Raw genomic sequence first — 13,708 nt, 5'->3', positions numbered from 1 at the left:
TCCTACATATATGTATCTCGCCCTTCACTGCCTGCAGACAGTTGTAGGAAGGTGACTACTCTCTAAAATAAATAAAAAAATTTAAAGATAATAAGAAAAATAAGGCACAATTATTTCAGGATATGTAAGTTAAATAAACTTGCTTCTTAAAGCTAGCATTCTATCCCCCATTAGGGTAGAAATGCAGTAATTTGTAGCCTAGTAAATGAATTATATTAATGAAAGGTCCCATCCAATTATCTAAATTAACTACTATAGCTCCCATCCACCACCCATTAAGTCTGTTGTATCATACTCTAAACAAGCCTTTATATATGGTAAAGTGTACATCTGCATAAAGTAGTACCAAGCTGTTAAATGACCTTGTTTATACCGAAAATAGTTATTGGAAATATTTAGTGAAATTTATTTAATTTTTATTTTTGTTTATTTAATGCATTCTTATATTTGTTACAGTATAGTTTAATAATTTTGTTTAAAGTTTCTTTATTATATTCATTAACTATTCATTTTTGTATCAGTATTTCAATATTACTGATAAAATTTGTAATAAATAACCATATTTTACAATATCTGAATAATTGCAAAGTTATAATGCTTGTAATATGAAAAGGTATGGTACATTACTATGAAAAGAGGGTAAACCATAGATTGGAAAGGCAAAATAGTTTCTTTTATCAAAAATATTTACATTAATGTTCTTTATAAATTATTTTCATTTTCTTATTCTGTTGGATAAATCATGTTAATATTATTAATTTCAGGATTACTTATACTCATTAAATCATCTATATATTAGTAATTTAAGGTAAAAATATCTGGATTAGTGTAGTTTTCAATAAACATATTCTCATAATAGTAAAGATATAAATTTGTTCTGCAAGCAGAATAGTTAGCTCTCATTGGGACTCCCATTACTTGTTTAAAAACCTGGTTAATGAAAAATATATAATTATTGTAAATGAAAAAAATTAATGTTTTTGGAGCCAAATTTTCTTCTAGTTCCATGAAAGGATAACAACTGTTCTATCAATGAATTTAAAACAAAGATTAAATCTTTTAATGGAATTGTGGTGTATAATATGGTGAAATCAAATGTTTGAATATTTATTTGTTTACATTATTTTATATACATACATACATACATACATACATACATACAAAAGTATTACTGTTTAGGTAAGCTCTTAGCTACTTTTCTTGAAACATAGAAAAGTAAATAAAGAAGTATAGCAAATTTTTCTTGCAAACTGTGTATGTACATGTTTTCTGCTTGCCGTAGGTTCCTAACCCCACCAAATTTCAGATGTGGAGGATGTGAAACAAATTTTGTTGTTGTTGTTTTATATAGATATTTAAAATAACCAAAAACATAAATTACTACATCAGTACAATAAAATTGCATAATAGTTTATCAAACTTAGTAATTAAGTTAAGTTTAAAAATTTCAAATTTCATACTAATTAATCACTCAAACTTACCTTCAAATCTAGATTTAATAAACAAATTAGCTTTTTACACTTTAAAATGGCAGAGAAAACCACTATGGGACATGTCATATATTAAAGTAAGCATATATAAAGGGCTGTTTCCAAAAGTGAGAAGAGTTCAGAGCTGTTGTTTGATTCAATACATAAGCTATATCTCAACAAATGGAAGAGTTATGAGGTTCTTATTTTATATTCTAGTTTGTCAGTATCTGTAATTTGAGTTTTTGATTTGTATGAAACTGTAGACTTAGTATGCAAAGATTGATATTTAGGTGTGTGCTTTTAATATTCACTTTAAAATTAGCTTATGATACTAAAATTGGAATTATACAATTTGATGCCAAACTTATCAACATAAATTCAGAGAATGATAGTTCAATAAAATTTTGAGTGCAAGTTGATGACATGGGCTTTGACCTATGACCCATTGCAATAAAATTAACCATTTTTTAAATTTTATTTAAATTTCAAACACCTGGTTTATCATATGTTTTAGTAATAAAAACATCAAGGTGAAAAATAAGCAAGTGTATCATTTTTGTAAAAAACATACTTTTGATTTAAAGGATTACCTTTATGCTTTCTTGGAATAATTAAAAGACATATCGGCAAACAATAAGTATTAATTGAAATAAAGAACTCGTATCTCAGCATTTAGAGATTAATAATGTTTGCCAAATTTTAGTCCATGTTTCATTCTTTGTTTATTGAAATGAGTTCTGAAATTCACTTTGTTTATACCTGATAAAAGAGGTAAATATTTCATAGCATGAAGGAGGTAAGTGGGTCCATAATAACTATTTGATTATAGTTAAATGTCATTTCTTAAGTTCAATAGGACTGATTTCATTTAATGTTTTAACCATTAACTATACAGTGGTGGAAGCTGTTGGGGTATCTCGAAGACTTTGGTGTGCTAACATGCTTCAAGTTGTGTTTGCTTTTGGAGAGCTAGTGTTGGCTCTTGTTGCCTACTTTATCCAAAACTGGAGGACTTTAGAGTTAGTAATAGCTGGACCTACTGCTCTGCTCTTGGTTTATTATTGGTGAGTATGTTGTCAGGTTGGTTTTTGGTTTTTATGTGAAAATAATGTACAGAGGTTATAATCATCTAAAAAATGTTTGAAATTGTCAACAGTAAAATGTATCTCCAGCTGTTTTAAGAACATGCTAAAGACTGCTTTCAGTTTTGCCTTATTTCTTCAAGTAATCTAATTAAATCACTGACAAAACAGTGCTGAAGTTGAAAGAATTGTATTTTACTTGGATGTTTTCAGCAACTGCTCTTTGTCGGGCTTATGTAGGTTATAAGTATTAGCACTTAAAATTAATAGTGTAACTTAGTACCTCATAAAGAGTAGTTGCTTGAATAAAATAAATCTGTTTTTGTTTTAGCATTGTGTTTTTACAATGACTTTATTATATTAATCTCTCAACATGTGCAGATTCTAGTTTGTCAAACAGTTTTGTCATATGTTTTCCAGACCTTGTTTGCTGTTGGATAAATTAAACTAGTTATTCTTAGGTCTCCAATTTGATTTTTGGATAGCACAGACAAATATTTAAGGTAATAGCAAGCATTTTATTATTAACTTTTCTTGGTTAAGGTATCTTTCGCTTTGGCACAAGTCGACACTCACAAAAAGAATGAATAAAGGGAAGCATACTTAGATCTGTATAAATATGTTATAACGTGAATGAACTTTTAAATTTATCACAATATCAAAATTAATATATCATGAGTATTACTGTTTTTGATTATTCTTCATCAAAAGTACTTTCAAACTTCTTAGGTTGTTCAAAAAAATTTATGTACTTTTGGTGCTGTTATCTCAACACCAACATAAACTGCAAGTGACAGATGTGTTTATTTTCAAATGTTATGATTTCCTGCCATAGTGGTTTGGCAGAGTGCAGAATAATGAAGTTTTGGCCAAAAATGTATTTGACAAATTTTTTTAAATTATGAAACAAATCTAATTCTCTGAACCTGACTGAAATTTAGAGTAAAAGACTGAATACAATATTACACAAAATAAATCTAATAATAAATATTTTATTAATTTTTCACACAAAATAAAACTTGTCTACAAGGGAGAAATTTTTTTTGGAGAGAGAGTTATTAAAGTTAAGAAATTCTCTGAAGTTGAAGTTTAAACTTTAAACCTAAATCTTGAATTAGGTAAAAATCAATGTAGTTTCAAAATTAAATCTGTATCTCAGAAGCTATAATAAAATCTGTACAGTTCTATATGAAGAAGATATAGCATTTATTCACTAAACAAGACTGCTAGTTTGCTCATAGCTTCTACATTTCTCTCAGAATTGTTGATATAACAATTTCAAAATACCCGACCATCCAATGGAAAAGGTCACAGAGTGTGCAATCTTGCAGAAATCTTTTTCCATGTGAAGGAAAAGGTGATACCTCAGGAGAATAACTTAGAACAAAAGGTAGTAGGATGAAAGAAACTTAATGACTCTTGATTGTTTTGTGCTAAAACTGCAGATACTTGGAATAATAAAATTTTAAGCAGTTGTATGTTAAAATAAAGTAGTAGCAAACACAATGTATACCTGCATATTTTCCTCCCCACCTTTCAGGTTATCTTGACCATCTGTAATTTAAAAAAACCTGCAGATAATTAAATTTATCCATCTATTGATCATGAAATCAGCATTATCTTCTCTTGTCTCTCTAAAAACATCTTGCAGCAATAACATAATTTTTTTTCCATAATAAATACCCATTAACAAACAATTCAAATTGTAAATTAGCCCTTCAGACAGTGACTTCATGACATATCATAAAGTCATTAACATGACAAAGATTATATACTTGTTTATTTATAACCTTTACCTTTTTTTAACTTCAATAAATATCTACCCAGCTTATTTTATTAGCTCTTAATTAAACCAGTTTCTAAAATGAAAACCTAGTTATATTTATAATTTCAGGAACCTTATTATTGTAAGTTTCTTTGATTAAAATTAAACCTTAGTTTATTTATCACATTTAGTGATTGATATATATTTTTTACTTGATTTCCTTATTACCTGTAATTCTAGCAAATTAGTATTCTTTTCTTTAGAGTTAAAATTATGTGCAAACAAATCATTCAAACCTATACTTGAAATACGTCTACATATTATCAAAAATTGATTTGTGCTGTGAAACCTGCAAAATTTATAAGGTCCTTTAACAAAATCTCAAAAGTCAAGTAACTAGTCATAAAACTCCAATTTTTAAGGGGTAAGAGCAAACCTTGCTCCCAGAAACAATGCCTTTTTTGTATAATTTAATATTTGAATATAGTTTAATGGATTAATGATATCATCAGGATTTTGCAAAAATTTACTTCTTTGGTTTTTTTAAATATGAAGAATTTATTATTTATTATCTCAACTAATTAAGATGTAAAAGCATAGCTATAATCCAATTTTTAATTAATTTTTCATCACAGATTTTTTAGTTTAACATTTTTCTTTGTTTAACTTTTTACACATTGATAAGGTCCATCAGACCAACTTTATAACCATTTGTACTGGTACAGTTTACATACTGCTAAATTCTAATATATTAAGTATATTTTCACATAATTTGGTAGACTTTAGGAAACTTTGCAAGGCTTTTGCACACATAACAGAATTTTTAATGAAGTATTTTTAATTCCTTTTCCTAACAGGGTAAAAGGATTAATTTCATCTGCCAAAGTCCTTTTTTCAGGTTTTTTATTACCTTAACTTTTTTTAATCTATAGATGTGCATCTTGAGAATTTCGGTATTAGTTCAAAATTGTACATTTATTTAAAACGTTAAACTTAGCTTACAAGTTTTTTTTCACATTTCCAGAGTCCCTTTAGTACTGTTCTACCATAGATATCTTGGATGAAACTTTTACAGACTTGTTTTAAATATCAAACTAGATAATATTTTGTAGTTTGATCTTAAATTGGTAAATGTTCCCTAATTAACAACCTTCAGTTTAAAGATAACCCAACCAGATCTAATTCACATATTTGGTTTAAAACACCCTTGGGGATAATCATATATGCAGATGTGACAAACTATTTATATATATTTCTCTTCACCTCATATTTTTCAATTTTGAGTTATAAATTAATGATATATTCTGGTTAAGTAGTTAACATACAGGATCCACCTGCAAAAGTTGTAATATTTTCAAAAGGAGATCCAAAACCTTGATACTTTCAAATATTCAACTTTTCAAATGGACTCAAGTTTTGGGTCTTGTTTCGACAAAATTAGTGCTAAAATGGAGTTGCTAAATTATCGATACCTGGTCATTATAACAAACTACACAAATTAGAATTAGAAGAAAACATAGAAAAAGCCTTTTATTTTAAGAATCCATCCTACTGCTACTAACAATTGCATTTTTCATATCCTAAAAACAAATATTACAAAAATCCTTAAAACATATCATATTTTAAGCTGTGACCTTCCAATATATTATAATGCCAGTCTCATACTTTTCACATAAATTGCTTAAACTAAATCACACCATGCACTAAATTACTATTAAACTGAAATTTGTAGCTTTCTACCTCCTTAAAATTAACTTGGACATTTCCTACCTCAGTTTGTAACTATTCTACTACATTAGTTTTTGACCATCCATAAATTCCATGGCCCATCATGACCAGTTGGTAAGGGCACTCGACTCGCAATCTGAGGGTTGCAGATTCGAATTCCCTTCACAACAAACATGCTCGCTCTTTCAGTTATAGGGGCATTATAATGTTACTGTCAATCTCACTACTTGTTGGTAAAAAGAGTAGCCCAAGAGTTGGCTGTGGGTAGTGATGACTAGTTGCTTTCTTTAGTCTTGCACTGCTAAATTAGGAATGGCCTGATGCAAAGAGCCCTCATTAAGTTTTGCATGGAATCCCAAAACTAAACAATACATAAATTCCAAGAAATTTAGCATTTTAGTCTTGTTGTTTTTTTGCATTCGGGTAGATGTTTTAGTAAACCTAATTTTTTCTTACTGTTTTGGTTGTTTGAAAACAATTCATACTTTTCAGATGCATTTTAGAACACAAAATGTACATCCGGCACTAAAGTAGAAAATTCCACTTTTGCTGGAACAGTGTCATTGGTCTAAGCACATCAAACTTTCCCTGTGAACTGTAGGCTTTGATTACTAAAATAAAACAAATAATTGTGTGATTTATGTATCTTAAAATATGCTCTGTTTAAAAAAGTAATCATATAAATACTTTGAAATTTTCAGCAGGGTCAGTGTAGAAAATGTAACACCTACTCACAAGTATTAATGAAGATATTAGGGGTAGGGTGCAGTGCCTTCAAGTACCTTGCATATTACTAACCACAATCAACCACATAAGGTTCAATTCACTGTTTCCATCCACAAGCTTTTTAATAATTGTATTCCTTGTATAATGGATTGATTGATTATTTTGTAACACCTTAGAACTGTGTAATCTTATGCCTATGAATATTACCATTACATGTTGTATTATACACTAATAGCTTAAAAGAGATATCTCCCTGCTCATATGCATATTGCTTGTCTAACATTTTTAGGGGGGGGGGTTTACATTACTTATGGCTGCATCTCAAAAGCCATGACAAAGTAATAGGCTGGTATCTATGATTAATAAATTTCAGTATACTTTTTTTTTCAAGCATTGCAAAATAATTACCAGTTCAATTCACCTGGCTTATCCTGAATGACTAGATGAATTTTCTCAAATCTTTTGCCTTTATTTTCTGAATCAGAATGGAATAAAATAATGTTTTTATCATTTCATTATTTTGGGTCAATCTGGTTCTCATGATCTTTATGGGCAATATAGGAACACAGCTATTTAACACATTATGCACTTTCATCTACCACTTGTTTACTTGAACTCTCACATTGTACTGACTCTTCAGAGCACAAGGTAAGGTTTCTCTTCAGTTAAATCAGAATTTTATCAGTACTGCTGGCATATATAAAAGCCACTTTTATACTGGTGCATTCATTTCTTCACTGTCATATCATAGTATTTTTTTTGTCACTTAGTGATTTTTTCCTAGCAGTGATTATTCACACATTCTTATAAATATTTTGTGGGATATCTACTCCAGGGGAAGAGCAACGTTTCATGTTAACAGGGAGCAAGACTTTCAGTTTGTGTGTGAGCATGTATTGTTGACCAGTTGCATGGTATGTCATCATGACATTTGGTAAGTACTTACGTGATTGGTAGGGTTATGGTTAACAAACTTGGCAAGAATATGCTTGATAGTCTGTATTAACCACTTTACCAAACCCTTAGTCTCAGGATGATGATGCAGTTTAAGTCTTCGTATTAAACATTTTACAAAATATGGATAACATTTGACTGTTAAAGTTAATTCTATGATTCATGTGTATATCTTGAGATACTCCAAATTTGATTATTCAGCACTCTGCCAAATGCATCAGTTGCAGAGTATGCCAGTGTATTAACCACAGGATAAGCCTTGACCCAATTCATGAGGTATTTAATGGTCACAAGTGTAAATAAGTGATCTTATTTCATCTCTGAAACTGGACCAGCAAATTCAGGGCTATTGTCTGTAGTGAAAAACAAAATTTCTATGTTAAAGTTTACCCTTGTGGATGGCATATTGTATAGCATTCATCCTCAAACACAGCTAAAATAATTATCATCAAACATCGCCACAAAATTGTGGGCAACACCCGAGTCCCTTCCTGCACTCATAACAACTTATGCAGTTGCCATAGGCTCTGCATTCATGCTTTGTTGCTTAATCTGAGTTACTTGTGCTTTATGTTGTTGCACAGTGAGGAGTGACCATGGTCAAAAATAGATCTTTCAGTTGCTCTTCTAGAGCTCTGTGTTAATCATGACGAGTATAATGGAATTTTTTATTGTATGTTGTAGCAGAAATTGCTTTAGCTTTGACATGGTATCCAGTTTCTGGACATTAAACAATTGGATAAGTTCTCAGTGTGGCAAGAAATTCTGTAGATTGTCTTAAGTTGTGAGTCCAGATAACACTGACTAAATCATACTGTTATTGATCATTCTGTCATTCCTTCTAGATTTTTTAAAGTTCATTTAAGAAATGTTTCTTTCACTTGAATAGCAAACTTTCCATTATAGTCCAAAAAGAATTATGAAGGTGCAACTGCAAAAAGTTGCATCTTTTTACATTCACTCATACATACATGTATGTATACTCTGTGTAAAAGTGTATTCAGTACCAAAACAGCTGTTGGGTTTTCCTGAATGTGTTTTACCTAGGTGTAAAAGCAGATAAAAAAAATGTTGCACTGTTGCTCACAGCACCAGCAACCTGCATTGTGTTCATTTTTAGTCACTTTTATTTTTAAAAGTTCTTCCAGAATAGATCTATAATGATGAGTAAACACTAAGTGGCCATTTTCAAGAAACAAAATCCTAACTTTGCTAGAAGAAGAAGATAATTCTACTTTTAAAGAACAAGGAAGTGACAGTGAAGTGGAAGATGATTGTGAAATAGATCATGTAAGTGAAGATTCGTACTTAATCGAGAGCACAATAAGACAGTAATTTTGCTTCATCAACCCTAAATGAACAATATATCTCTAAAAGATAAAAAAAGTTTGGAATTCTAATCCATCTCATCAACCAAGAAGCAGAGCTGCTTTTCATAATATAGGTTTGTCAAAAGAGAATGTGGTCCTGTTGTTTCTTCTTTTGTACTTTTTTTCTACCAGTCTCTACTTAACTCTGTTCAGCATTGGAGGAAACCCATGGGAGGAAAGCAATGACATCAAATTAAGAAATGTATTGGATTTCTAATTCTCATAGTGATTTATAGATATGAAAATGTTCACAGCTACAGGTCATAGAGAATGGTCTCCCTCTTTTTCAATAAAATGATGAGCCAAGGAAGATTTCAACAGATATTAAGAGCATTATGATTTCATGATGCACAGACAACAAAACAGCATGGAAGTACTAACATCTGTACCACCAGTTGTACCTCATTTTCTCATACTACATTCTCTTTCAGAGAAACCTTTAGGGCAAATGACCCCCTTTTTTTTTATTCAGAAGGGACTAGAGGGACTTACTGGCTCTCCAAAGTCAGTAAAGAAGCTTCGATCTGGAGACATATTGGTTGAAACATCCACATCCCAACACAGTGAACTCCTTGAATTGAAAGGCAATTGGGGATATACCTATTGAGGTTACACCTCATGCTACTTTGAATTCATCATGAGGAGTTATTGTTGAGAGGGATTTGAAGAACATCCCTGAGTCAGAGGTTCTCGCTGGTTTCTCCACTCAAGGAGTTTCTGCAGTGAGGCACATCTCCACTCGCAGAGGTGGAATTGTGGTGCCGACCAATGTCCTCATTCTCACATTTACATCATCACGTAAACCAGAAAAGCTGTTGGGTTTTCCTGACTATGTTTCACTGAGGCGTCAAGGCAGGTTTTCTTAATTGAAGGGTACGGTCGTACATTCCAAACCCTCTCCAGTGTTTCCAGTGTCAGAGGTTCGGTCACTCAAAAACGTCATGTTGTGGTTCCCTGGCATGTGCCCGTTGTGTTAAGGACCACGATACCTATGAGTGTGAAACGGATCCACATTGTGTCAATTGCAATGGTTCTTACATTACTTGTGTATGCATTTATTTCTAGATCTGTTGTCCAACATTAGAGGATAACTTTCTGACTGGAAATATTCATGTAGCCTTGCACTGTCTCACTTTGGCTGCATTTGGACAACTTTTTCAAGGCTGTTTCTTTCATTTTTCCCCTATGTTTCTCGTCTCTTATTTGTCTATCAGTGTTAGTGATCTGTTTCTTTTCCATTGATGTTTCACATCTTTTTTATCCTCTCATTTCTACAAATTGTTTTTCATTCTTCAGACAACACCAGCTCATGAGGATAATTTCTCTATTTAACCATTTTCCCTTCCTTCCATTTCATAACTTTATCCTTTTCATGAAACAGCTGATTAATTTCCTGCACTTTCTTAGATTGTGTCTGTTTCTCCCTTTTCTTCCTTGGCAACCATCTTTGTTCATTTTCTTTCCCCTTTTGGTAGAATTCTGTTCATTCGATTGACTTCTTCCTTTTTATCATCATCCTCCTGTACTTTGTTCCAAGTGTCTTCTCACTCACTTTGACACCTTGTTTTCATTGGTGTTTTATCTTCATTGTCTTCTGGAGGTAATTTTTCACTCAGGCATGTAGACTACTCATTATACATTTTAGCATTCAAATTTGAAATGTTATTTTTTTGTGTTAAAAAGATAAGCTAAAACTTGTAGAAACCCAGATAATGTTTAATTATTTTTTTTGTGTGTGATGAAAAGTGGAAGTTAGAAACATCTATCTACCATTTAAAGGTTGTCTCTTTTTCTTTTTTTTTTTTTTTTTTTTTTTTTAGGTTCAAGTTTTTGTGGATCTGCTTTTTTAAGTTAATTGTATCTGTGGTTGACATCCATGATGTTAGGAAAATGTGTAGGTTCAAGAAATCTATATAGAAATGAATAAAAAATTAGAGTTCTTTTTGGCAAGATTAGAGTAGATTAATATAAGACCTTGGGTATGGTCAAATATATTGATCAAAGGGTTATGAGATTGGTCAAAATATTACTAATGATGATAGGATGTAACTTTCACCTGTGTTGAAGAGATTCCCATTTTATTACTTTTTTTTTTTAACCAGGATTCTTCCAGAATCAATAAGGTGGTATATTTCTAAGGAAAAGTTTGACAAAGCGAGAACAACAATAGAGAAGGCTGCTTTATGGAATAAAGTTGAAGTGCCAGATTCTGTTTATACATCAACTGAGGAAGTAAGATTTTACACCTTTATATTCAAATATGAATAATATCAAATATTTGAACAAGAGAGAACCCTCATTAGCTGCAGCACTTAAATTTCTTTTAAGCAGGATTATAATAAATAAACCTGTTACTTTTTTTCTTTTTATTAGCTGTAGTTGTGCAGTATTAACTTGAAGAGCATGTATACTTAATTTGATTTTATTTCTCATCAAGATCTCTACTAGCCTACCCTCAGATTCAAATTATTTTAGGTGAGATTGGAGTTGATTAATCTGAGACCTAGGTTGTGGTCAAATACATAGACAATCAACAAGCTGTGCTGGGGCTAAAAATTAAGATATTTAATAATTTATGTATAACCATGTATGTATGATCTGGCTGACTGTTGGATTTATTTATATTTAGTAAGTACTTTGGTTTTAATTACAGATATTCCAATTAAAAATCTTAATAAAATAATGAAAAAAAAAGTCTATAGGTAAGTGACCATGTCTTGAAGGTTCTGAGTAGCAATCCTCACCATTTGTACTGGCTTTTGTATCTCATTTTCTTATATTGCATTCACTTTCAGACAAATCTTTAGGGCAAATGTCTCCCTTTTTCATTCAGAAGGGACTAGAGGGACTTTCTGGCTCTCCAAAGTCACTAAGGAAGTTTCAGTCTGGTGACATATTGGTGGAAACATTCACATCTCAACATAGTGAACTCCTGTTGCATTCAAAGGCAATTGGGAATATACCTATTGAGGTTACACCTCATGCTACTTTGAATTCATCATGAGGAGTTATTGTTCAAAGAGATTTGAAGAACATCCCAGAGTTGGAGAAATTTTCGCTGATTTTTCCACCCAAGGAGTTTCTGCAGCAAGACGTATCTCCACTCGCAAAGATGGAATTATGGTGCCGACCAATCTCCTCATTCTCACATTTATGTCACCACGTCCCCCCTGTCTCCATCAAGGCAGTTATATTAATTGCAGAGTACAGCCATACATTCCAAACCCTCTCTGTTTCCAGTGTCAACGGTTCGGTCACTCGAAGATGTCGTGTTATGGTTCCTTGACGTGTGCTCATTGCAGTGGCAAGGACCATAATGCCTATCAGTCTGAAACGGACCCACATTGTGTCAATTGCAATGGTTCTCACCCTTCCTACTTTCGTTATTGCCCTAAATGGTTGGAGGAAAAAGAAGTGCAGAGTTTGAAAACAACTTGTAACATTACTTATTCTGAGGCTTGAAAATAAATTGCTGTCTACCACCTCATCTCGGACGTATGCTGCTGCACTTTGTTCCACAGCTACTGTGGGAGTGCAGACAGATCTCTCTGTACCTTCAAAAGAATTGTTCTCCAAAAAAATGTAAAGTCTCTTGACCTTCGTGGTTAAAAAAAAAGTTGATGAATCAACTTCAACACCTATCTCTATCCCTGATTTACATTCCACCAAATCCCAAGATCCACATCCTTTGGTTCCAGGTTGAGGTTTTAGGAATACATTGAGCAGCTGCTTGTATAATACAGTCAGTTACTGCTGCCACACAGTCGTCTATTGATGGCAAACAAGAACACTGCACTAATGCCAGGGTTTTGTGAGCACTATACCCAAACACCAGCATCAGATATAATGTCCACAACACCTGTTGAGAACATCCAACAGTGGTAGTTGGTTGACCCTAGCCCAAGTGGACCATCAGAATGATACAGTGGAACTGTCGAGGTTTATGTTCTAATCTGGATGACATCAAAACAGTGATTGCTTCCTACCATCCTGTTTGTCTCTCTTTACAGAAAACATTTCTGAAACCTGTCAATTCAGTCACCTCTTGGCAGTTTTCTTTATACAGCAATGACTGTGAACAAGTGCATGGAGGGTGGCATTGTTGGTTGATCATCATTTGCCCACCCTGTCTTTGTCACTCGATACACCCTTGGAGGCCATAGCCATCCGTGTTTCCTTGGGTCATACCATCACTGTTTGTTCTCTCTATCTGTCACCTGGAGAGACATATGATCAATCAGACCTTGATGCTCTCATTGAACAGTTGCCATCTCCCTTTTTCATCTTGGGGGATTTTAATGGTCATCATCCCCTATGGGAAAATGCTGATATTGATAGGAGGGTTCGCTCTGTAGAGTGTACGCTTTCTGATCACAACAGATGGTCTGCCATTGCTTCTTTTGGCCTTCATATCCAGGTGCAGTTGGATGAATTGGGTTTGTCCTTGGATAACATTGCTGTATCCACTGGTCAGCCCATCCCACCATAGCTTCTTACAGTCTCCAATTGTGACCTATCTTTAAGTCATTTGAGAAAAGTAGACATTCCTTATTGGAAATACTGTCTGCTATTTGGTGAACATCTTTTGAACCATCCTTCCATTCCTATTTA

The 13,708-nt window shown here is 32.5% G+C and overlaps 1 protein-coding gene across 6 annotated transcripts in view; it reads left to right on the top strand.

Moving 5' to 3' along the window:
* LOC143258520 (organic cation transporter protein-like) overlaps positions 1–13,708 on the top strand; it is an 84,398-nt gene that overhangs the window by 20,731 nt on the left and 49,959 nt on the right. For all 6 annotated transcript variants that reach the window (XR_013032335.1, XR_013032333.1, XR_013032334.1 and 3 more), the window contains 2 exons: positions 2,368–2,536; positions 11,200–11,329. Coding sequence is in view for 3 of the 6 variants with exons in the window: in XM_076517616.1 (XP_076373731.1) it covers positions 2,368–2,536; positions 11,200–11,329 (299 nt within the window). In the remaining 3 variants the exon portion in view is untranslated. The remainder of the gene's footprint in view (positions 1–2,367; positions 2,537–11,199; positions 11,330–13,708) is intronic.

The sequence above is a fragment of the Tachypleus tridentatus genome, chromosome 8, assembly GCF_004210375.1.
Source record: "Tachypleus tridentatus isolate NWPU-2018 chromosome 8, ASM421037v1, whole genome shotgun sequence".
In the NCBI taxonomy this organism is placed as follows: Eukaryota; Metazoa; Arthropoda; class Merostomata; order Xiphosura; family Limulidae; genus Tachypleus; species Tachypleus tridentatus.
The sequence above is the reverse complement of the archived record's forward strand: the minus strand, read 5'-3'. Positions and strand labels throughout refer to the sequence as shown.